The 22,760-nt window shown below is 42.6% G+C and overlaps 1 protein-coding gene across 1 annotated transcript in view; it reads right to left on the bottom strand.

Annotated features, from left to right (window-relative positions):
• Positions 1 to 22,760, bottom strand: part of HUS1 (HUS1 checkpoint clamp component) — a 122,614-nt gene that overhangs the window by 62,687 nt on the left and 37,167 nt on the right. The window contains exons 3-4 of the mRNA XM_069216133.1: positions 10,048 to 10,224; positions 4,744 to 4,851 (exon numbers count right to left, since the gene is read on the bottom strand). Coding sequence (XP_069072234.1) covers positions 4,744 to 4,851; positions 10,048 to 10,224 — 285 coding nt within the window. The remainder of the gene's footprint in view (positions 1 to 4,743; positions 4,852 to 10,047; positions 10,225 to 22,760) is intronic.

Genomic DNA, 22,760 nt, shown 5'->3' with positions numbered 1-22,760 from the left:
ACCTGTTATTTCCCACCTAGCCCTGCCCACCACATGCCAGTGCCCCTCCCTCCTCCCAGGATTTACTTAATGGAGGCTGCAGCGCAACCCCATTGCGCTGGTCCCAGGCCTGGCTCTCCCGGACCTGCTGCATCACTCTTGGTCCTGTCTTCTCCTGGCTCCCCCCCTGTTTTGTGGCTGCCTTCTGCTTTTCCATTGGTCTCACTGCCTTCTTGCTGCTTTTATCCCTGTTTTTTGTGTGCCTTCTCATTGCTTTTCCACTGTTTTCACTGCTTTATCCTTGCTTTTCCCCCCTGTTTTTTCTGCAGCCTCTTCATGCAACTCTGGACCGTCACCTTACTTCTGGAATTCTGAAGGCCCCCTTAAGACCTGGGTATTCGAATGAACCTCCAGGACCTGCAAGCACCTGGATACCCTCTCGGGTGATTAGCCACGTGTTACAAATCCTGACTGATTGAACACACAGAGTGTCACATCTTAACTTTTTGATATCAATGCGTTTTATACTCTGTCTATATCTTTTTTTCTTGCTGTACTTTACATTTGATGGTTTGTGCTTTCATTGAATGATTGTAATTAATCAATCATAAACTAAGTGAACTGAACTGCGCTGCACTCCAAACATTGTTCAGTCTGTCAATTAACTGAGGACTTGCAGTGGTCACAAATGCAATTGAAGAAAGCTGGATAGAAGGAAGCTCTGTAATACTCTAGGAGCTCATCATGCAATAGGACTGTTAACCACATGCACATTTTAACTCACTTTGAAGGCCTTGCCCTCTTTATTTCTGGCCAACCAGTCCCAAATACCACTTGATCGAATGTGGTAATATAACTCTGCAGCCGTTGATAAACTTGTTTTAAAGTTGAAAACTCATCATCTACAGAAACTGTATGTGATTTTGTAATGGACAAATAAAAAGATCACTATTGAGATTACTACTCTGTCATGATAGCTGAACACTGTAGCTGTGCTGTTTTGTTCGTTGAACTGTATAACTGGTGTTAAATTGCCAAAAATAAAACAATACAAAATCCCACAAAGGCACCCTTAGTCAGATCATCTGCAAAGATTGCAGGTTTTCACAAAAAATGTGATTGGGTATACTGGGAAATTCTTTGGATCTTCAGGAAACTCTCTGTAGGTACTAAGGGTATGATTGGAACCAGAGAGGGAGGCAATGCTCATGAACTTGAGCTCTTAGTATCTGAGGGCAAGTACACCTGACTGGCATCTTTCTTTTCTGCCTTAAATAAACTGATTATCTCTTAATTGCAGATAACTCTGAGTGGAGTGTCTTGCTCTCTTATTTAACTACATAAACCTCCTCTTGTAACTTAGCTATGACTTACAAGATCCACAACAGAGCAGTACCTGAATGCATTGCTTAGGTGGGGTGATAAGGTGGGCCATGTAATCTGTCAGAAGTGACTAACCTTGTGTGCAGGATTCCCTAGGAGCGATGATTTTTCCATGTCTCACTACCAACAAGTGACCGCAAACATACGGATAATGAGGGCCAGTGGTAGAGAAGAATAGGATAAGAGAAAAACCACACAGACACAGGACTCCAACACTATGCCTCATCAATTTTGTTGGTCAACATAATGAAAACGAGGTAAAGAAATATCTTACGGAACTTATCATTGAGAGGGTTAAGGTAAATGTGATTTGATAAATCTGAGCACTATCACTCTGTAACCACCTCTCTGAACTTCAATATGAACTGACAATGCCTGAAAACAAAACATACAAGTATCTCAAATATTCATTTGCACTAACATAGCTCCCTGTGGTTCAATAATTACCTGAGGCTCCACTGCTACATTATTTCTTGTGGAAATGGGTTATAGCTGCTGCTTGAGGTCTGTAGAACTTTAAAATAATCACCACTGTAAACTTTCCATTGTTGCCTACTCCCAACAGTTACAGGCACAATACTGTGTACATCACATTCAAATATACATATGCAATAATTTGAGAATTCTTGTCACTTCTCGAGATAAACTTAATAGAATATGCAATTGCAGTCTTATTGGTACAGATAAATAGTTTACAGTTTGTTTACATCAACAACACAACTTCCAAAATACTTCTTGGTATTCAAGATTCATGCAGCAAGATCTTGACTGCGGCAATATTGTAGCATGACTGCCTAGCAAAGGACACCGTGAAGGTGTGCCAGACAACCCAATATAGCTGCAGTCTCTAAAGAAAATGCAAGAGTTTGTGGCCTGCTGGGAATTGTACTTCATTACCAGCATGGTGATGTACAGGGCAACCACACACACCCTCAGTAAAGACAGCACCCCATGATAATCAGCATCCTTTCCTTCAATTAAAGGAAAATAGCACAAGCAGATATGGAGTACTGCTTCCACTGCATGAGCCTATTAGGCAGCAAGCAGTACCTCCAACCCCACTTCCTGACAAATGGCGCCACAGCAATGCAATGCAATAAGGCAGATTGCTTATTTAGGCACAGATTGCACACAAATGAGCTTGCTTCATCGCAGACTGCGTTTGAGGCTCCCCCTTAAATTGCCTTCATTTGATCAAGTGGCTACATACGCCCTAAAAATGCTCCCTGGTTGTAAGCGTGGAGGGCTTTCAAGGATTTCAATTCAGTAGAGAATTCCGAACTGGATTTCAGAGCTGGAATTACTGTTTCAAGTCATTAGATTTAAAAGCAGTTGGCAAGAGAAGAGGTCACCATTTTAGGTTATCAATACAACACCCACCTCACTCCAAGGAGCTGCAAAGTGCCTCACAAAGGACATTTTAACTCGAATAGGAGAATCTCAAACAGAGGGTGCGGCACACAGGGGAGTGAGTATTTGTATTAGATTATGTAGGAAAATATGATTGGGAATGTTCTTGGAACTGAAATGCACTTTTTGCATGTTTATTTTTCAAATCTATTTTTGGAGACACAGGCACATTCAGTGATTTGTGCAGAATCATACTGCGTCGCTAAACCACATGTCTGGTTAATAATTTCCAAACTCGCCATAATATATAATAATGGACTGAGAAAAGCTAAGTAAAATTTTTACATAATATAAGACATACTGACAAAATAATAGAAAATGTTTTTTAAAATGTAGTAATAAACACTCAAGCCCTTTAAATTTAATTTTACTTAAAAGCGACTTTGATATCGAAAATACTGTGGAATACTGCAGGTCTGTATGTGACACACATTTTCTCTAAACCAAGAGAGCATACTTTATTTCTGTCCAACGTTTAATCCCAACTTCACAAACCTACTAGTGTTTCAATTGAACAACGTATGAATAAGTTATGGAAATAAACTGCATATTTTACAGTATAGTTGACACAGATGGGGGAATTGTTAAACCTAGATCATACCCAGTTCTACTGATTCAGCCATAGGAAATCTATCACCCATGGGCAAATTCATCACTGGTCCTCCTGCATTCACATGATCCATGCTTCCACCTTCTTTTCACAGTGAAGCAGGAACAAATCCACATACACCTCGATAGTAAGTTTGTTTTTCACTGCAGCCTAAAGAAACTCACCCCTCAGATGTTAAATTACTTTTCTTGAAACTATTTTGCCCACAGGGAGGACTGTATTGGAACTGAAAACAAGCAGATCAAAAGGCCCAGATGAGGACCGGTTTGGCAGTTCTGCTTGAGAATTCGAAACCCAAGTTATGGGAATTTGGACGGCACTGCTGCTGTGGCGAAGTCTCGAAGGAAAATAAAGCAAAGGGCAAAAAGAAAGAGAAGGGCAGGCCAGCAAAGATGCTGAGACGTTAGACAAGTGGATTCCTACAACTGTGGCTAAGTCCTGGTGGGAATGAAGGTTATAAAACAGAGGCATACACAAAACCTAGTTAGGCAAAAGATATCTACAGGCATGGATGTTATAATTTACTACAATAACAAACAGAATACATGCACCAGCCTAGTAGGCTGCTAGGAAGTGCGCATGAAGATAGATACAAGTGCACAGCAACACTGCATTGTCAGAGCAGGCGTGAAGCCCTGCAATTCTGATTACTGTTATACCCTAGTTGTTAAGGGGCTGATGTCCTAGTTCAAGGTGTCCAATGAAACACTCCAATAACAACAAAAGACTCAAATGAGACAAAAGACATAGGTTGGGTGTGCAGGTCAGCAAAATAATTTTAGTATGTCAATACGAGAAAGACTATAGAGTGAGTGTGTTTAGAAAGGAAATTGAAAGTATACGGAAAGAATACAAATCACTGACTGCATAAAGCTATCATTTGGAATTTGCTGCTTTTAGTGGAGGAAACCATCCTTCCAAGATTGCTTCTTAATTGATTGTCTAGTCCCTGCCAACCGCTGGAGCTCCTGAAAATAATGCAACTCATGCAATTCACTTGAAAATGAAGGAGCTCCATAGGGGAATAATACATCTAAAAGTCAACAGCATACTGGAAGTGCAGAATACTCCTTGGGCTTGATTCAAGACGTGAAAGAACACTGACTTTGGGCAATGGGTGAATGGAGCCGAATCAAATCAACTGCTTGTTCAAGGAGGCTGATCCAAACAAACTTAATGTATTGAACATAAGACGTATTTGGCTGCAGCAAACCTAAAATGGCATGAGCAGGCATTGAATGTGAATTTCTTAGTCCAGAACTCTGACTGAAAGTAAGAAACATCAATCACAATAAAATGCACATTTCCAAATTCCAATCAACACATTTGTTAGTATACAGCATTATGGAAAACATACTCACATCAAAGTCTGGTACACTAGGCTCTCTGAAGTCATGCCAAAGCCTCCTGGGAATAACACCAACAGGAATGTCATGTGTAACAATTCGGCTACTGCTAGACAACGATGGCTTCCAATGTAAAGAAAAATAAAATTATCTTCAGTCATTTTTAAATGTTTTTTAAAGTAGTCGTAATATTTTAATAATGATTTAAGTGACCGACGTTGGTGACATTCTGCAAGAAACTCCAGACTCTAACTTAAGTACAGCTACTGAGCTCTCCAGGACTCCACCCCTTTCAGCAATGTAAATTAAGGCCACAGATCTGACAGTTGTAAAGGGATGTTTAAACTTAACAAATCAACAAATTACCTTGCATTTTCCTTAGAAAGTTCTTTTGGAATGCAGAAGGTTGCATTAACTTTAAAGGGATTGACATATACACTGTACACTGTGTGAGCATGCACTGTGCCTCCCTGTTTGCGATACCATCCTGCGGATACTACTAAATGCTAGCGTGTCAGAAGAACAGCAAGGAGTGCCATGTGCACTCTGATAACAGATGGCGATACTTTGTCATTTCAAACGTAAAGTTCCTGGTCCAAGAATTCAATATTTGTGAACAACTTCCAGAGGGACTAAGATGTTTTAAAAAATATATATATTCATGCCCTTTCCCAATTAAATAAAACATTCTGTAAATATGGTTTCTGACGCATACTTCTAACCCCAGATTCCTCAACTTTAGTCTACAGGTGCCAGGCTGAATCCATTTTTCAGCATAGCCCATGTGTGCAAGTAGGGAGTATCTTACAGCTCTGCATCGACTTCACTCTGCTCTGGAGGTGGTGCAGGGCTTTTTCCAGCAATGTGGAGAACCCTGGCTCGATGTCTTCACCACCACGGTGACCAAGCAGTGTGAACACTTTTGTTTGCTAGAATTACCAAGAAGACTCTCTCTTGGATCCTCATTCCGCCTAGAGTGGACCATGGTGCTCCTTTATGCCTTCCAGGGGCTACCTCTCCTGCCCTTAGTTCTGAAGAAGGTCAGGAATGACAGGGCCCAAATTGTACTAGTAGCTCCGGAATTTCTGGGCATAAACATCTGTCCTCCAAGCTGCCACTTCGGTAGGATATTCTGTTGAAAAGGCAGGGCTCTACAGCCGCGTCTGCGCAATCTATACCTCCATGTGTGGAGCTTGAGCGCCAATGGTTCACTGCATTTGATATACCTCCTGAAGTAATGGCATCCTGGCAATAAGGCATCCTTCTACAAAATAAGTTTACTCTGGATGATGGAACAAGTTTATGGCTTGGTGCAGCACCCATAACACAGATCCACTGAATGCTAAGCTGTTGGTAGGGTTACTGTTTGTTTTGTCTTTGAGCTAGCAAGACTTGCAGTGGGAGCTGTAAAAAGGTATGTTTCAGCATTTTTGGACTGAACGTCCTTGTTCAAATCACCTATGCGATGAAGTTTCTCAAAGTTTTGGTCCATATGTTTCCTCCTAAACCTTTAGGGATGCCACAGAGGGGCTTTAATTTGGTTCTTACTTTCATTATGTGGACCCCTTTTGAGACGTTGAACAGCTATACCCTAATGCTTCCTGAGCCTAAAGATAGTTTTTCTCATTGGGATCATCTCGCCGCCTTACACCAACACCTTCCCAGATAAATTTGTGCTGAGGACTAGAGCGACTTTTCTACTGAAAAGTTGGGACTCCCTTTCACATTGGACAGACCATCACTCTTCCAAAGTACTTTGCCCCACCTCACCCCTCAAAAGAGCAGGACGAGAGACTCAATCACTTGGACAACAGAAGAGCGCTCTGCTTTTACACTGATCGTGCCCAAGACCATTGGGTGGACAATCAACTATTTGTTGGGTTCTCTGGGGCAAAGAAAGGTAAGGCAATGACCAAGACAATCTTATCAAAATGGATAGTCCTCTTCATCAACATCTGCTACGCGTTAGCCAAGAAGCAGCCTCCTGAAGAATTGAGGTCCCACTCCATCAAGTCCAAGGCTGCCCCCATTCCACTTGCAAGTAGAGTGCCTGTTATTATTTAGGCTGCTTCATGGGCATCAAAGCACACATTCACAAAGCATTATTGCCTCAACAGTCAGGTCCCACAGTGGGGCATTTTTGTTGTTTCGTCCTTCTGGACTTTTTGTCTGAGTCATACCATAAACCCACCACTGGGGGAGCTACTGCCTTGGTACCTATTCTAAGCCAGAGGAATATTAGGGTTAGTAGTATCAATCAGAAGAACAAGTTCAATAAAACTCTTTCTGTGTAACACTCCAACCCCATATTCCTCACCGCCACTGTGCCCTCCCTGCCCTTTTTGTGGAATGGACTCTCTTCCAACTAAAATAATAAAGACCCAAATTTGAGATCTGCACACTGCCACGAACAATTGTTTTTTGAGCTCAGCGTCCAACTGTGTCAAGAAAAAAAGAGGCACCTATATGCAGCTCCAGTCGTCACTACCAGGGCAGAGTGGATTAGATGCGGGCCACGTGACGCCACCTAACGGTGCGCAGTGGTTATGCTTAAAAAAATCTCCTGGATCTAGTATGGCACCTGTGAATATTATAAAGGTGAATAATCTGCAGTAAAATAGAGTATACACCAACGAAGGTAACTTGCTCATTTTGAAAAGACACCAACATAAATTATGCAAAGCATTGACCCCCTCTTCAGCACATAATCAGAACTTTTTTCAACTTTACAATGGATATAGAACAGTTCCCAAAACAGAAAACATCAACTATGGAAAAATGTACTGGCAGAATATGGACCTCCATACACAATCCTCAATCCCTTGTTTCTCACTAGCATTTTGCATTGCATATATCAAAGCAACACATAACTCTTCATTTCCAGACCACTCAATCTGCTATCTAGCTATCCCACTTCCGACAGCCTACTTTACTTAAAAAGTTGGCCAGTGGTAGTCCTCATTCAGTCCTGCTTCTCCGGTCTCTCTCCTCTTCTTCTACTTCTTCTGATGAGACATTGACTTCACTAGAGCTGCTACTGATGTAAAATCGGTTATTTTGTTCCTGACTGGAGCTAATCTTAAAACTAATTCAGATACTATGTTTGCTGTTTTTATTTAATTAAAATGTATCCCTTTCTTCTTGACCTCAAAGCACTATTTATTCTGTGTCTATCTGCTCCTTTTGCTACATCTCAAATATTTTGTTAGATTTGCTTTACTTAATAAACCCTGCCTTGCCCCTTTCCAACATTTGCTTCAACTACTGCTTTGTATTTCTTTCAACTAATCAAACGGCTACCTCATCATTAGCAGCTAGCATATCTACATAGCTATACAGAAAAGATGCTCTTCATCCTCCTATACAGTCTGAGTTTCAATCCCATGGGGCAGAACGCATCCACAACAGGTAAGAATTCTGTAATTTTGGCAGTAGATAAATATGCCGAATACAAAATATTGACTCGTTTAAACCTGGCTTTCCGAGAGATTGTGGCTGGAAAAGCCAGCACTCTGTCCCACTCTCTGTCCGGAATGGTCTGTCCAGGCTCGACCTCTCATCTGCAGCAGAGGTGGTAAGAGAGACCGGTGTGTGTTCCCCAATCGCTTAAGCGAACCAGATGATGAGCCTTTGTCCGTTACCCATGATAGGTATTGCATTACTGCATGGGTTGATGACTGCATTAATACCGTTCCAACTAGTATTCAGGAAGTGGGTCAGTGTGGGTACGTTTGGAACTGCATTTTGTGTATGTTGTGGTGGTCTACCAGCTCAGTGAAGGGCATAAGGTACCATGCTGGAACAAGACCCCAAAAGTGATGCCTGCCTCATGCCAGTGTTGCAAGCCTGCAAATGTTAAGTAGCCTCCTTTTTGTGGGGAGTCTAGAAGGGGGGTGGCTGGGGCACAGGACATGGTTGATGCTGTGATGTACAAGCTACAACGGAAGCAGTAGTGGGTCACTTGGAGCAAGTGCAGAGAAGGGAGCTTCGAGGTCTCTAGAGACTATAAAAGCCATAGAAGTCAGACTAGGAGCCAGGGTTGTTGGGTAGAAGCAGTGTCATCAGGTGGAGCTGGCTAACCATTGACTTACCCATTGCATTTGTGCTTCTAAATAGTAATGTTCACAATTAGGAGCTCCCGACCCTTCCCTATTCGTAGGCAGCAATAGTTTGGACAGTGACACCCTGTGCTGTCTGGTGCTCTAAATCAGGTCCCCCAACAAGGAGTCTAACATGGGAAAGAGTGCAACCGAGGTTTGAGAGGGAGGTTAGCGAAGTAAAAGAAGACCCGCAGGAACATAAACTTGGAGAGGGCAATCCTGTGAGTCACTGTTAGCAGGAGAGATCTCTAAAACGAGACCTGACCTTGAATTGCTGTTACCGTTCCAGTGAAGATGCCATCAAATAAATCTTGTTCTTCATGGTATATTCTGACCACAAAATATTGAAACATATCCATGCCATGAATGTGTCCCTGGACCAATATCAAGAATCGGTGCCTCCATTCCAGTTCTGAGGGGAAAAAGCTGAATTTTTGCCAAATGATGGAGGCCGGATACTTCGGCGAAGGTGTTAAAGGTGTGAGCAATACTGAAATAATTCGCTGCCACATCCTCGATATATATCAGGATATCATCTACATATAAAGAGACTGCAAGGGATCTCTCCCCAAGCTGAAAACTCAGCTTGGCACCTTCGCAACATAAATAGATAAAAGCAGGAAGGATAATGGGCAGACCTGCTTGGTGCCCCTGTAGATTCAAGTTGCCTCCGATCAAATGTCTTTTCAAGTTCAAGAACCGTGCATGGTGTCTGAAGCCATGGTCTCAAGCTAGCGTCCATGATCCTGAAGAGCCTATGAGTATTAAGAGAAGTATTCCTTTGTGGCACACAGCAGTTTTGGTTGGAGTGTGTGTGAAAACATTCACAGCCTGCCCCTATCCTTGCCTCCCTTCTCTAGCTTTACTTTCTGCTTAGGGCTGTTCACCGTTTACCAAATCAGAGTCCCCTTCTCCTGGTGGCTCCTAATGTTTCATGGCATTAGCTCTTCCTGGCATTACCTTGCAAACGACTGTATAGTACTGGCATTGTTTTCTCACAGTTATACCTATCCTGTCTCCATGAAAAATGGCATCCTGTCTAAAGCTTTTCGGGCAGATTTCCATCTACACTTAGTCATCAGAATTGCTTATTTTCCATAATCTATGTACATTAATTTGATTGATTAAATATGGCACGTAGATGTAAGAGTCCTATACAATAAATGAAAAAAGAAATGTAACACACTGCCATAAAATGTCTTTGCTTTTCACCTCTTACCAGCTCAACAGCTACTGTGAGACAGGGGCAGTGTTTGTTTGTCAGCTTTATTTTTACAGCCTTGGCATTTTGTGCAGTTTTTAAAGCTCTTGCTAGGTTTTCAGGTGTCAGCTCCAAATAAATGTCATTGTGCTCTGCAGATACTCCTTCCATTTGGAACTCGTCAAAGAAATTCCCCTAAAAAAGATGGAAAACAAAATTAGCCCTCCAGTAAGATTTTCAAAGGACGTTCCATCTTTCGGAAAATTTGCTATCTTCAGAAATATCCCAAGGCACCTATTTGGATCCAGAAACTCTGAAACCCAGGGATGGGCACTAGGTGGTGCCACAGCAAATCTTATTCCAGACCTGACATGGGGTCACAGAGTGAAAATTGAGCAGTACAAAGGCACCACCAAGCACTGAGGAAAAATGTATCGGCAGAATCTACAGGATGAATGAGTATCTATAAAAAGAAAACAAAAGGTAAAGTCATTTTTACTTCCAATGGGCACTTCAACCCTCATGATCCCCAGATGCCTTAACAGCAATCTCCAAAAGAGGTGAGCTTCTGTGCACAAGGAAAAGAGTAAAGACCCTCAACAGCAAAAATGTTTCTAGCATCGCTTCTCCTAAATTGGCCTTACTTCAAGTATCCTCATCCAAAAATAATGTTTTATGAAGAAATGAATGGAAACCGAATGTTATCTGTATGGCAGATATCCAAGACAACACCTGTGACTAGGGCAGATGCTGCGACACTCACCTTAATGTAATTCATAGAGATGTCCTCCACAAGTCCGTGCAATCTTTTAAAAAAGGGCTTATGTGGTGCACTATCCATTTGAAGTAGTTTGCATCAAAAATGTTTTGGCTTCCTTTGCACCACAGCTTCCTATAAACAATTGGTCAACTAAACAATGCTGGGTGGATGGCTGAAAGGCGGACATACAAGTGAAAATGATATTCGTATTTGAAAGAATGAAATGAAGGAAAGAACGAAAGCTGTACAATATTATTACACAAACTGAACTCCAAAACCACATTTTGAAAGTAATTAAAGGGTAATATGCAACACTACCATGTCCACCAAGGGCTTTATGATGGCAGGATTTGTACAACGTAACAGCAGCTTGCTTCCCCTATGGCTAGAAGAGATGATTGTTTGTAATTTTAAATCACACAAATATGTGGGTCTAAACTGAGCCCCCACACCGACCAATGACAGAGCCAAATGAACACCCTACTATGAGAAACCCTTTGGGGTGGCAAAGAAGACAGTTTGTAGTCCTATACGAAATGAATAAATAGAAATACCTTTAAATGTAAAACGTGCCCAGGTAACACGTAAGGCTGACATTATACCTACATTGCCTTCTACTGAAACTAAGCAGTCTGATCACCTCAAACACCAAGTGAAGGACACAATCTAGAAGGAGATAGACTTAGGCTAGACAGACTTAGCATCTGAATGCCACCCTCTTAATGTTTGCCCCTCAGATCTGATGCCTGCAGTGCTGGTTAGTGTATACTGGGATGTAAAAGCTGACCCTTCTATTGCACTGAAGGCAACTCCTCAACGAAAGCCGCACAAGAAGCAAAGAAGCAGGACTTGTCCTCCTCTCCTACGCCACTACCATTAGGATAATTTCTGCTGGGCAGGACTTTAACTTCGTCAGCACTAGAGGAAGAATGGGCAGTTAAAGGAACGCATACTGCTTGCTAATGTCCTAGTTCAACAGTGACGCTTCTTCACAGAAAACATGTGAGCCGAAATTCACTTTTAGAAACTATTGGGCACTTGTTTTAATGTGCAAAGCACAAAGGTTGAGGTATGACATTCACTACAAAGAGAACAGACTCCCCATTGTTTAGTAGTACATTCACCTCAACAATGTTTCAGTTCAACAAGCAGGAAACAAGTAGGAAGCAATGATAAGTGTGCAAACAATTTCGAAGAGTGAGGTTCCTGCTACAAACTATTGGAGTCCCACAAACTACCTCTTGCTGATATAAAGAATGACCGTGGTGATCTCCTGCACCTCATGGCCTTGCACTAACGTAAGGAAGACTGACAGGGTGAAGCATACTTGTTAACTTAACTCTCCACGCAACCACAAGCTGCTGATTAGCAGATTCTCTACATAATCCATCCAATAAGTCATAAAATAGGCTAACCAAATATGTAAGGTGGTGACTGTGGCCACTTTAAACTGGGGACATCATGACAAACGAGCTTCCCAGAAAGCATGTTCTCTTCTGTTTCTATTGCTGCAAGTCTACTCCTGAGCCTGTGGGTCAGATCTTGCAACTCCTCCCATGCTTAGGTCAAGTGACACCTCAGGCTCCACTGCATGGAATTCATCCTCAGTATTGCTCATGTAAGTACAAGTCCATAGGACCCACCAAATGGAGAAAACAGAGGGCATGTAACTTCACTCCTGGGCAGAAAAGGATAAATGCCTGATGCCAGGACACCTAATAAAGGAATCTGCCCAGGACTCTTCCATATAAATGGAACCATTAGCAGGGTGCCAAATTTCAACTTGGGTCTATTAGTGGAGAAGCCAGGTCATACAGCAGGGTACATGCCTAAAGAAAGTAGCCAGAGACTAGGGCAAGATAACTCACCTTGCACAACTAATCCTCCAGGAATACACAGATGAAGATCTTCAACTGTAACAGATGTGCAACCAATACTGCCATGATCATGTTTAGAACAATTCATGAAGATGACAGACTGAAAAAGTAGCGCTCCCCAGACTCATTAAAGTAAGGCATTCCCTTTGAACCATTAAACTAGACTGTAAAAAATGCCACCAGTCCTTGGTTGGTAACCTGCCACAGGATCACAATCTTGTCCCTGCACCTCAATATATTTACATAATACAAGTGAAAGAGGGGGTGAAAAACTCTTGTAGCTGTTTTTCAACAAACAGTACCTGGTGCGGCAGCTGGACCTACGATCTAGCGGGACTTGGCTTATCATGTGCAAGTACCCCTGGAAAACGGAATCAAAGGTGGGCATAGCGGAACAGGGATAACGGGTCAGGTGGCAGCTTTCTGAGCAAGGGAAAAGAGCAACCCCATTGACTTATGTCCAGGACCAAATGGTCCGAGGCCCCCCACTCTCTAAGGAGCCAGAAAGTTAGATGGGAATGGAAACACTCAAATGCACATGGATTAGCTGTCGTAGCTTCGGGGCACGGAACTACGTTGCAGATGCCATGTAGTCGCTGATTTCCCTTCACCGAGACAAGACTTAAATGCGGTTGTGGCTTGAGCAACTGGAGAAAGGATGTCTACTTAAGCTGCCTACTGTGAGCTTTGAACCTCTTATACTGCTGGTGAAAGGTTCTCAGTTGTGAGAAGAGCTGAGAGCGCAAGGCATAGCCCTAATTTGATTGATATTTTCAGGACATTTTGTCTGAGCTCCAAAAAGATTTTTCACCTTTAGGTGTCATGCCCAACAACCGCCAATGAGGGAGACTACACAGTGGGGGAGAAGACCTTAGGATGGTAAGGTATGGAGAGTATTCAAAAAATGAATTCAACCCGAAAAAAATATTACAAATATTTTTATGCTAAATATTTATATAATTTTTTTTAAATATACATTTTAAATTAAACACAAGAAATATATTCTACGACCCTATTACTTTATTTTGCGTCTATTATTTAATTTAAATATATTAAAGTAAAATTAGGTTTCTGACATAAGATGCGGCTACCAGTTCACCCCCTGCCCCAATGTGGGAAGAAGAGCCAAACACCAAAATGTCGGTCTTATCTGCATTTCTTTGGAGGTTACCGTCCCACTTCCACTCAAAAACGTCCCCAAGACAGCTCTGCACCTCAGGTGTATTCTTCTCCATCAATAGGTATAACTGCTATTCTCACGCCAAAGGACTCCACCTAAGAGACCAGCAAGGCCAAACAGGTATTGAATAAGATGGGGCTGAAAGCTGAGCCCTGAGGTACTCCAAATGTTTCAACACTCAAGACACTGAAGGCCTTACAGAGACCGTGAATAACTTTATGTATATGTTGATAAATGTACTTATAACAATTGATTCTTGATGGTCAGATTCTATGCTTTAAGCTTTGTTGTTACTTTTGGGTGATTAGTTCATCCAGGTGTTGCTCAAATAAGGATCTCACTTTTAGCAGTCCCAGGAAACCTCTGTTTTAGGAAGGACAGCAGAAACTTGCCCGGTCCATTCTGGCAACTACTGCAGGTCGGCCCTCAGACTTCCAGAAAAAACATCAAGAGCAATCATTATAACTCCATAACAGACCAATTCCACCAGAACATCTAAAGCAAACCACAGGGAGTTGATACGCAGTGGGATACCTCAGAGGAAAGCAGCCCACTTAATGCCTATTTGCTGAATTTTGAAAGTATATCTGAGTGATGGTCGATCCTTGGAGCACGGTGGTGATGTCGTAGTTTGGACTCTTGCTCTGAGCAAGACTGCTTGTTTAGGGATGACAGTACTTTTGTTTGTAGGCGACTACGTCTTTCCTAAAACAAGTCGCAACTGTTGTCCCAACCTTACCGGCTCACTAGCAGCACCTCACCAGAAACACAATAGTAAAAGGTGATTTATGGCAGCCGTTTACGCATGGACTCGAAAATAAGATATCTCAGGGAGTGTGGTGGTTAAATGGAGATTCACCTTTTCTCACAGATATATTATGTCTCATAGAAACACAGGCAATGACACAGATGCAGTAAAGTTACAATAGTTTTTATTTAACGTAACTGCAACTTGCGATAAGTTGCATGGGCTACAATGATTAGGATAATGAATAAAGCAAGAAATAGTATTGTGAAGACGAGAGTCATTATTACAAAGACCCTCATCATCTTGCAATACATAAAAAAGATAGATTAGATGTATTATGCCCTAATATCCTAATGTGAAAAGGCCTAACCTCCTACCTAAAGGAGAGCTGGGTTTGTTAAACCTAATCTGCCAATGCCATGTCCATGAGAGGAGCCCCAAACCCTTGTTACCTTGTAATGAGGTCTCTATCTCAGACTCCGCAGGGACACGAAGCCTGGGTCAGCGTCAAGACGACTGCAGCATCGGTATCAGCGATGGTGGCGATGCCCTCTGGTCGGAATCCCTCTGATTATCTGTCTAAAGTGTGATGTATTTATACAGATCTACAAGGTCCCCTGACGTAGGTGTACTCCTAAACAATAGATAGCAGACATGCTTGGGACAGCAATTAATATCAATAATCCCTCGAAAATATAGAGAAGGAAAATCCCTAAGTGTGAACACCTACTGTTTGTTTGTCTTTGGTGCTTGATCTTGATGCCTTGGCGCGATGACACTGATAATGTTACCCATAACAAGTGGCCTTACTATAAACAAGGCAGCCATCTTAGAAGAAATAAATAATTAAATGGGCTAAGACATAGCAAGCTGAGTAGGTTAAAAGTCACTAGGTGACGGGGGCACGAGTCTACAAGCCAGAGGCTAAGCTAACTCCTGTTATCCCATTAAAACTAACTAGGATTCACTACACCCTCCCCATTGCCGTAACAGGTATAATGAAGGAACAGGAACCCAAATGCTAAAACTTGCTTCTGAACTAAAAGCTAAAAGCAAAAAACAAGCTAAAAAAAGCTATAGCATGTGTTAAAAAAATATGTTAAAACAAATCTTCTAAAATACATACAGAGATGTTAATGTCAACTATGACAAGCACAGCGTGCAACAATTTTAATTTAAATGCATAATTTGGAATCGGGAATGGCAATTCAATTCATCAAATTATTTGTTATACGCATGATCTTGAAGAATGTCATCGAAGTCATCAACCAAGGATCTAAAAAATGAGTCAACATCGTCCGATGTTAAGTCTAGTCCTGGGCGGACAAACGGATCCACAGAGCAGAAGTGAGGCGTATTTCCTGGTGTTTCGTTATCCGTTGCAGTCTCCTCATCCATGGTAGATCTCAAAACGGAAGGCTCATAGGTGGCCTCGTGGAGCAACCTCAGTCTCAAGGGACATGACCGTGTATGAATCCTCATCGGGGACATCAGCAGTTCGTTGTCCACAGGAGATGTCGGTGCAACAGCAAGACAGACCCTAGGCAGATGTTCAAAGAGACACCATATGCAGCAGAAGACTGGTTGTACGCACCAGAGAAGGGGCCGGAATGACAATGACCAGTCATGCTCCAGTTCCAGCAGCAAAGGTGCACCGAAGATCCGAACCATGCACTCACGGCAAAGTGGAGTTGGTGGGAGCGGCTCCACTGCTCTGCGTTGCTGGAACGAAACAACCACTGCAAATCAAAAGAAATAGCAGTAGTAGTCCGCCAATCAAAGCCAAAATAATTGGAAAGCCACCAAACACACTTGAAAAGAGAGAATGGATGGCTGATGGGATGACTCCGAAGACAGTCTGGAAGATGGACACGAAACCAGACCCAACAGCCTTAAAGAAATGAACAATCCCAGTGGTGCTCGAAGCATTGAATATTCTGGATACCAGTTCTCCAAAGTGTTTGGGGAAATTGGTATTTAAAAGGGATTGTATCTCGGCTGATGATCTAGCAATCTGGAGAGCATACGTCTCCTTTGCGGATGTCAAGGCGACCTGTTTTTTAAACAATAGCGCCTTTAGCCTACTCAGCTTGTCATAATTCACATTAATAGTAACTATGCGCGCTACATGTCAGATACTTTAATCTCTCGTGTGGGGGGAAACAAAACATGTCCACAACACGTAACGACCTTCGAGACCAAGATTGCGTAGGCAATTCCGGGTTGCATGCCGCAACAACTTTGATCGTTCAGTACAACATAACTTCCATTGAAAAGTACATGAAACACCGGACGAATCAAGGGGACGGGAGTACCCTTCAGAAAACAGGCCAAATTTGCGACCCCCGCATTGCAAAGACTGTGAAGAGACACCTGTTTGCATATCATAGAATGACGAACAGCAGTCTCACATTCGCTTCCGCTAAGAAAGACCTCCCTTTCGCCGTTCAGACATCTATAGTCAAAGGGCAACTCCCACTCTTCCTTAATAAAGCTACTGCAAGATGTTTCAGGCAGCTCGAGAAACGAAAGGTCGAAATCGGTAAATTAATAATGCAGTGTAAGAGCCAGATAGATGAAGGACTCTCTGCCACTGTGAAGGGCAACTTATCTAATTTCTCTACTTGAAGCAGGGTGAAACTAGCCTCCCTCTTAGCCATTGTCGCTTGTTCCTTGGAAAAATTAAAAGCAGTGAAGAATTCACTCCCATTAATATACTTCCATGGAATGTGGCAACTTTTCAGTGTCTGTAACGTCCAACCTGAATGCATGATGGAACGTAGCTGTGTTTGCCCATGATATAACCGGGACAAGTCTGTCTGAGTGATATCAATAGCAGACGACACTATATTTGATAGTGAATAAATCCTGTTGGACAGTGTATTCATGCTGTTGTCGACAACAGCTAATGTTTTTTCCAAATTTTCCTTATCTAGTTGCCTTAAACGCGCAGCAGCCTCAATTCGGGAAAGTTTCCAAATTTCATTGTACATAGCATATAAAAACCTTTTCGAGCGCTGTTTTCTAAGGCCCAGCAGAAAATCCTGCAAGTCTATATTTTCAGAAAGCGTGTTCAGGTGTTTCTTAACTGCGGCTAACGTGTTCGTTTGCACCCATTGCTGGCACAGCTTACCCACACTGTATGTCGGAACTATACCTGTATGTTGGCCCGATATAAAGTGAGGGTCTGGCTTGTTAATTGAAAAAACCCCTGAAGAGTTTGAAAAACGCCTTGGACACTCATTAGTGTCTGTGGGCCATACCAACCACTCGCCAGGACTGGAAAGTGAAGAATTATAGGTACCAGCCTTAACCATTGCATCTAGCCTTTCCTCTGTGATATTAAGGAAGTGTTGCCAATCTTTAAACCTTGCCGGAGTAGGGATACTGGGCGTGTTCAGATCTTTAATTTTTGCTAACCCTAGACAGGATGTCTGCTCAATAGTGTCATTTAAGAAAATCATTTGCACAGGAATCAGGCATGCTCGAAATAAAGCCTCCCTATCCGTTATTTGCCAATCTTGTGTTCCCCGTACACTTTTCAAGTCAATAGTGCTCTTCCAGTATTCGTAACCCTCAATCGAGAGCCGGAAAACAAAGGGATCTGAATAAATCAGTTTTGTATCTGTTAGCAAAATTTTCCTAATTTGTGCCGGAGGTATTTTAAAATAATACGACTCTGCTTTTCTTGTATCTTGCCCAGAAAAGTATGTAAATTTATCGCTATAATACTTTGGAACCCCACCAGTGGTGTAGAACAGTGTTCCCACTGTGTGTAGTTCAAGAGAGGCCTGTATCTAGTGGCACGGTGTAGGTAGTGATGTCCCCAATTGTTATAGCAGAACATTTCCCCATAATTCATTGTATAATCATTTACATCATCACTTTCAAAAGCGGAATAGTCCTCCATTTCAGTTAGCATGGAATCAACTGTTTGGACATCCCAATCATCAGAGACAACATCAGGTGTAATTACATCAGTCACTGAAATTTTGAACACGTATGGTATTTGAATAATTTCTGTAGGCCCGTATATATTGAATGGAACTTTGTCCCACACAATCCCATCAGTAATTGGTATTGCCGTAATATTTACAGGGGACAAATCCCTTCGAACCTTATGTAAAGAATGATGTGGTGTTAAAACTTCATCAACAGGCTCCACTGAGGAGCGATCAGCAATATAGTGACCATTTATGAGCAAAAAGAAAAACAGTCACAAAACCAATCCATAAAAATAATGCAATAAATGTCAAACAAGTAGTTCCATGGGTATATCAAATAGTTATTTCTAAGCCATCGATACAGCTTACTACTTTTTGAAACATTGTCAATCACAGTAGAGGATGAATCCGAAGAAAAATTATCAATGTCAATGAAATAGCCAGAGGTAGTCTCTGCAAACACAGGAGCCTGTGTATTCTGATCCACTGCACATGAAGGCACTTGGTAGACAACGTCATCCGTCGGTAAAGTGTTCGTGTAAAATACAGCTAAATCTTGAACCGGGGAGGTCACTAAAGATGTGACTGGAACCAACAAAAGTTCATTTTCCGCCCTCCCCATGGTCGAGGAAGTGTCCGGAACAGCAGTTGACATTGTTGCATAGTAGTGATGTTCATCCTACTATGTAGATGGATGTCCTGTTGGGTAGTGAGAGGGGATCTGGAACCACCCAAGGGACCTCCTGGTCTACTGTGAAGGATCGGCCACATGGGGTAGTTTGATGTCATCTATGGAGATGAATCTGTTCGGCTTAGAACCAGACAGTGGTGGTAAAATGACAGTCCTGGTGCCTTGTATTCCCAAGACTGGTACAGGTGCTCTGTATGATGGACCGAACTCCTTCTTCACAGCGATCTTCTCACGAACCAGATCCCCAACTTTAGGAATCCAGCCAGTTGAAGTTTTCGCCAATTCCCTTATTCCTAAGGTGGCAGCACTTGCAGATGATTTATCATCACAAAATTGTTGAAGCTCCTGTAAAACAGTGAGACGGCCTTTAATGTCAAATGGTGTTTCTGCTGCCACCATACCAGGGGCATCAAGATTTGGGACATACATAGGTATCCCAAAGAGAATCTCATATGGAGAACGTCCCCCCAAGGACCGTCTTGGCAGATTATTCAGTGCTCTCTGGACCCCATATAGGTGGTGTAACCAACTGCGGCCTGAACCTAATACTCGAGCTGTAAAGGACTGCTTTAGATCACGATTCCGCCTCTCCACGACCGAATTTCCCTCGGGATGGTAGGGTGAGGAGTAATGGAGTTCAACACCCATCGTCCCCATGGTGTCCCTGAATGCCTTAGAGGCAAATGCATGGCCATGGTCCGAATCGAATGCTGCAACCGCATAAGTACCGATAAAGATCAGCAAATCTTTTATAACAGTCCGGGCGTCAGCTGACCGCTGTGGCCATACCCACAGGAATCTAGAACAGGAATCCACAGCCACTAAAATGTATTTGTATGCACCATCAGGCTGTAAGGGACCACAATGGTCTAGGTACATACACTGAAGTGGCTTGTCGGACACTAAGAGGGATGTCTGCGGTGGGCGTTTGATATTAGAGCCCTAGATCTGCTGGCAAATGTCACAGCAAAGGACATACTGCTTTGTTCGTCTGTATAGACCAGGCCACCTGTAGCGTTGCTGTAGAATTGTTATCGTGGCCTGTATACCAGCATGTGCAGAAGCGACACCCTCACGCGCTGCTGTAATCAGATCTAATCTCTGGTCTTCATTGGGGATCACTGGATCTCCAACCCCAGGAATCGTTGTATAAGCAACATTCTGTGCACTGATATGGTAAGTATAGTTTGTAGGGTATCCTTTCAGAAGGGGCTTGCCTGCAGCCGAAGCTTTAACGGCAATCAGTATTTCATTATCCAATCTCGTCCGAGAACGAGACACTGCAGCCACAGAAGCCGTAGCTACTGATGCTTTGGCCACTTCATCAGCCAATGTATTACTGGCAACGTGTACTCCTACACGTTGGTGTCCTAATGTATGGACTACATGGACACACGGTAGCTTATCCTTAAGATCAGCCACCCTCCCCGACAATGTTTTGTGTTTAATGGTGTTCCCTTTTGAATCTCTAAACCCGTTCAGTTTCCAATGATTGAGATATTCATTGTAGGACTGGATGCAGTAAAATGAGTCACAGACTATCAAAGTCTGGCTTCCTGTCTCAGTATGTTCGAGCGCTACAATAAGAGCTTTAAGCTCAGCCAACTGTGCCGTGCAGTCCCCTAAGGCCTGCATGTAGGTATTGTGAGGGTGGAAAACTCCATCTTCCATCACTCCACTCACGGCTGGGCAAGCTGCAGAGTATTGATGTTTATGTTTAGTACCTACAGCCAGTTGTGCTGAACCGTCAGTATATATGATAGTATGGTAGCTGTCTAGTGGCAAGATATTTAGAGGAGCGGGGTACTCTTGTTCATACTGGAGAAATTCTTGTGTTTGAAGTCTTGGATCAAATATATAAATCGACATATACAGTGGCGGTCAGAGACGTTGCCCATTGAATCCAACGTGGATGTAATGCCTTAGCGTTAGGAACGCTCGCTTTAGTGACAGCCTCTAAGGCCGGCACCGGGGAGACAACAATAATACGTTTCCCCTGGGCAAGTGGCCTCTCTTTTATGATGGCCATCTGAACTGCAGTCCGAATCTTTTCTGTAGGTGCAAAACGTTGTTCAGCATTTGAGTATAAATGTGATTTATATGCTATTGGTATCGTGTCATCCTCATTAAAGGTGACATAAGTAAATCCTATGGCACCAGCAATTATTCTGATGACCAAATGTTTTATTGTCACATGTGTGTAAGTGTTTAGTTTCTAGCATGTCCTGTTGCATGTCCCTAAGGATGTGTGTGTGTTCAATTGTTCAGTTTCTGCTAGAAAATTTGGGCTGAACTAGGTCACACAGTGGGTTGATGCGTTCAGCATAATCTGGAATGTATGTTCTGCCAAAATTGAAGAAACCCAGTAATGACTGCAATTTCTTAAGTGTGTTTGGAGGCTGTAGTTGAGCACATTTCTCTAGAAAGTGCGGTGCCAGGCTCTTCCCTTCGCTTGATAGCTCATATCCCAGGAATAACACACTAAGAAAGGCTATCTTACTTTTCTTAAAATTGAATTTGTAACCGAGTTCTGCAAATCCCAAAATGATCCGATCGACTCTCGCAAGATGAATGTCGAGGACGTCGTCTGTGAGATATATGTCATCCACATAGGACAATGCCTCGGAATCAATATCATGTAATATTGATGTTACACGGGGTGAAAACAGGCACGGGCTATTTTTATAGCCTTGAGGTAAGCGGCACAAGCGTTTCTGAGAGCCAAATGAAAATGCACTTAGGTCCCTACTTTCATGAGATAAATTCTGGCAGAAGAACCCATTAGATATGTCTAATGTTGTTTTATATTTTTTACGCACTATATTGTTTATCAGTGCTGTGCTGTGTGAATTTTGTATAGGATGCGTCCGTGTATGACTATTTAAGTGTTTATAATCAACTACTATTCTATATGAATGATCTGGCTTTGCAACGGGGAATAACGGATTATTCATTGCAGAGGTACAGGGCTCAATTACTCCCTGGTACTCAAGTTGTGATAGGATCTCCTTTACCGGAGCTTTCGCTTCATGTTTAACAGGGTATTGCGGCTGGGGTGTAGACCTAACGGGAATAATATGACAAGGAGACTCCTTGTCCCAACCTACATGATTGCGGTATAGTGCAGGTGCCTGCGCTAAAGCCCATTCAGCAGCATAGGCTCCTTTTGCTGCTTCCGGAACAAGATCGGAGAAAGAAGGCAAAATAATATCTTCCCCATGCGGGAGCTTGCGGACGTGTTCAGGTGGCCAGTCTCTTTCGGCCAGTAGGATATCACTATTAAGTACATCCCAAAATATCAGACTAATAGTGCGCTCCACGTCTCCCTCTATCTGAATTTTTAGGTCATAAACCCTATCGGGGGGAAGAACGCTGCCATCCGCTGTTTCAACCGCGATGTACTCGCTAGTTGCTGTTGCATCCAGATGATCTTTCAGACTCTGGCGACATATCGTGACCTCTGCCGCGCTGTCTAACAGAGTCACTGCCCACCTGTTGTTCCTCAACAGCATTCTCAATATTACTGGCATT

The sequence above is a fragment of the Pleurodeles waltl genome, chromosome 2_1, assembly GCF_031143425.1.
Source record: "Pleurodeles waltl isolate 20211129_DDA chromosome 2_1, aPleWal1.hap1.20221129, whole genome shotgun sequence".
In the NCBI taxonomy this organism is placed as follows: domain Eukaryota; kingdom Metazoa; phylum Chordata; class Amphibia; order Caudata; family Salamandridae; genus Pleurodeles; species Pleurodeles waltl.
Note: the sequence above shows the minus strand (reverse complement) of the source record. Positions and strands in the feature narration are given on the sequence as shown.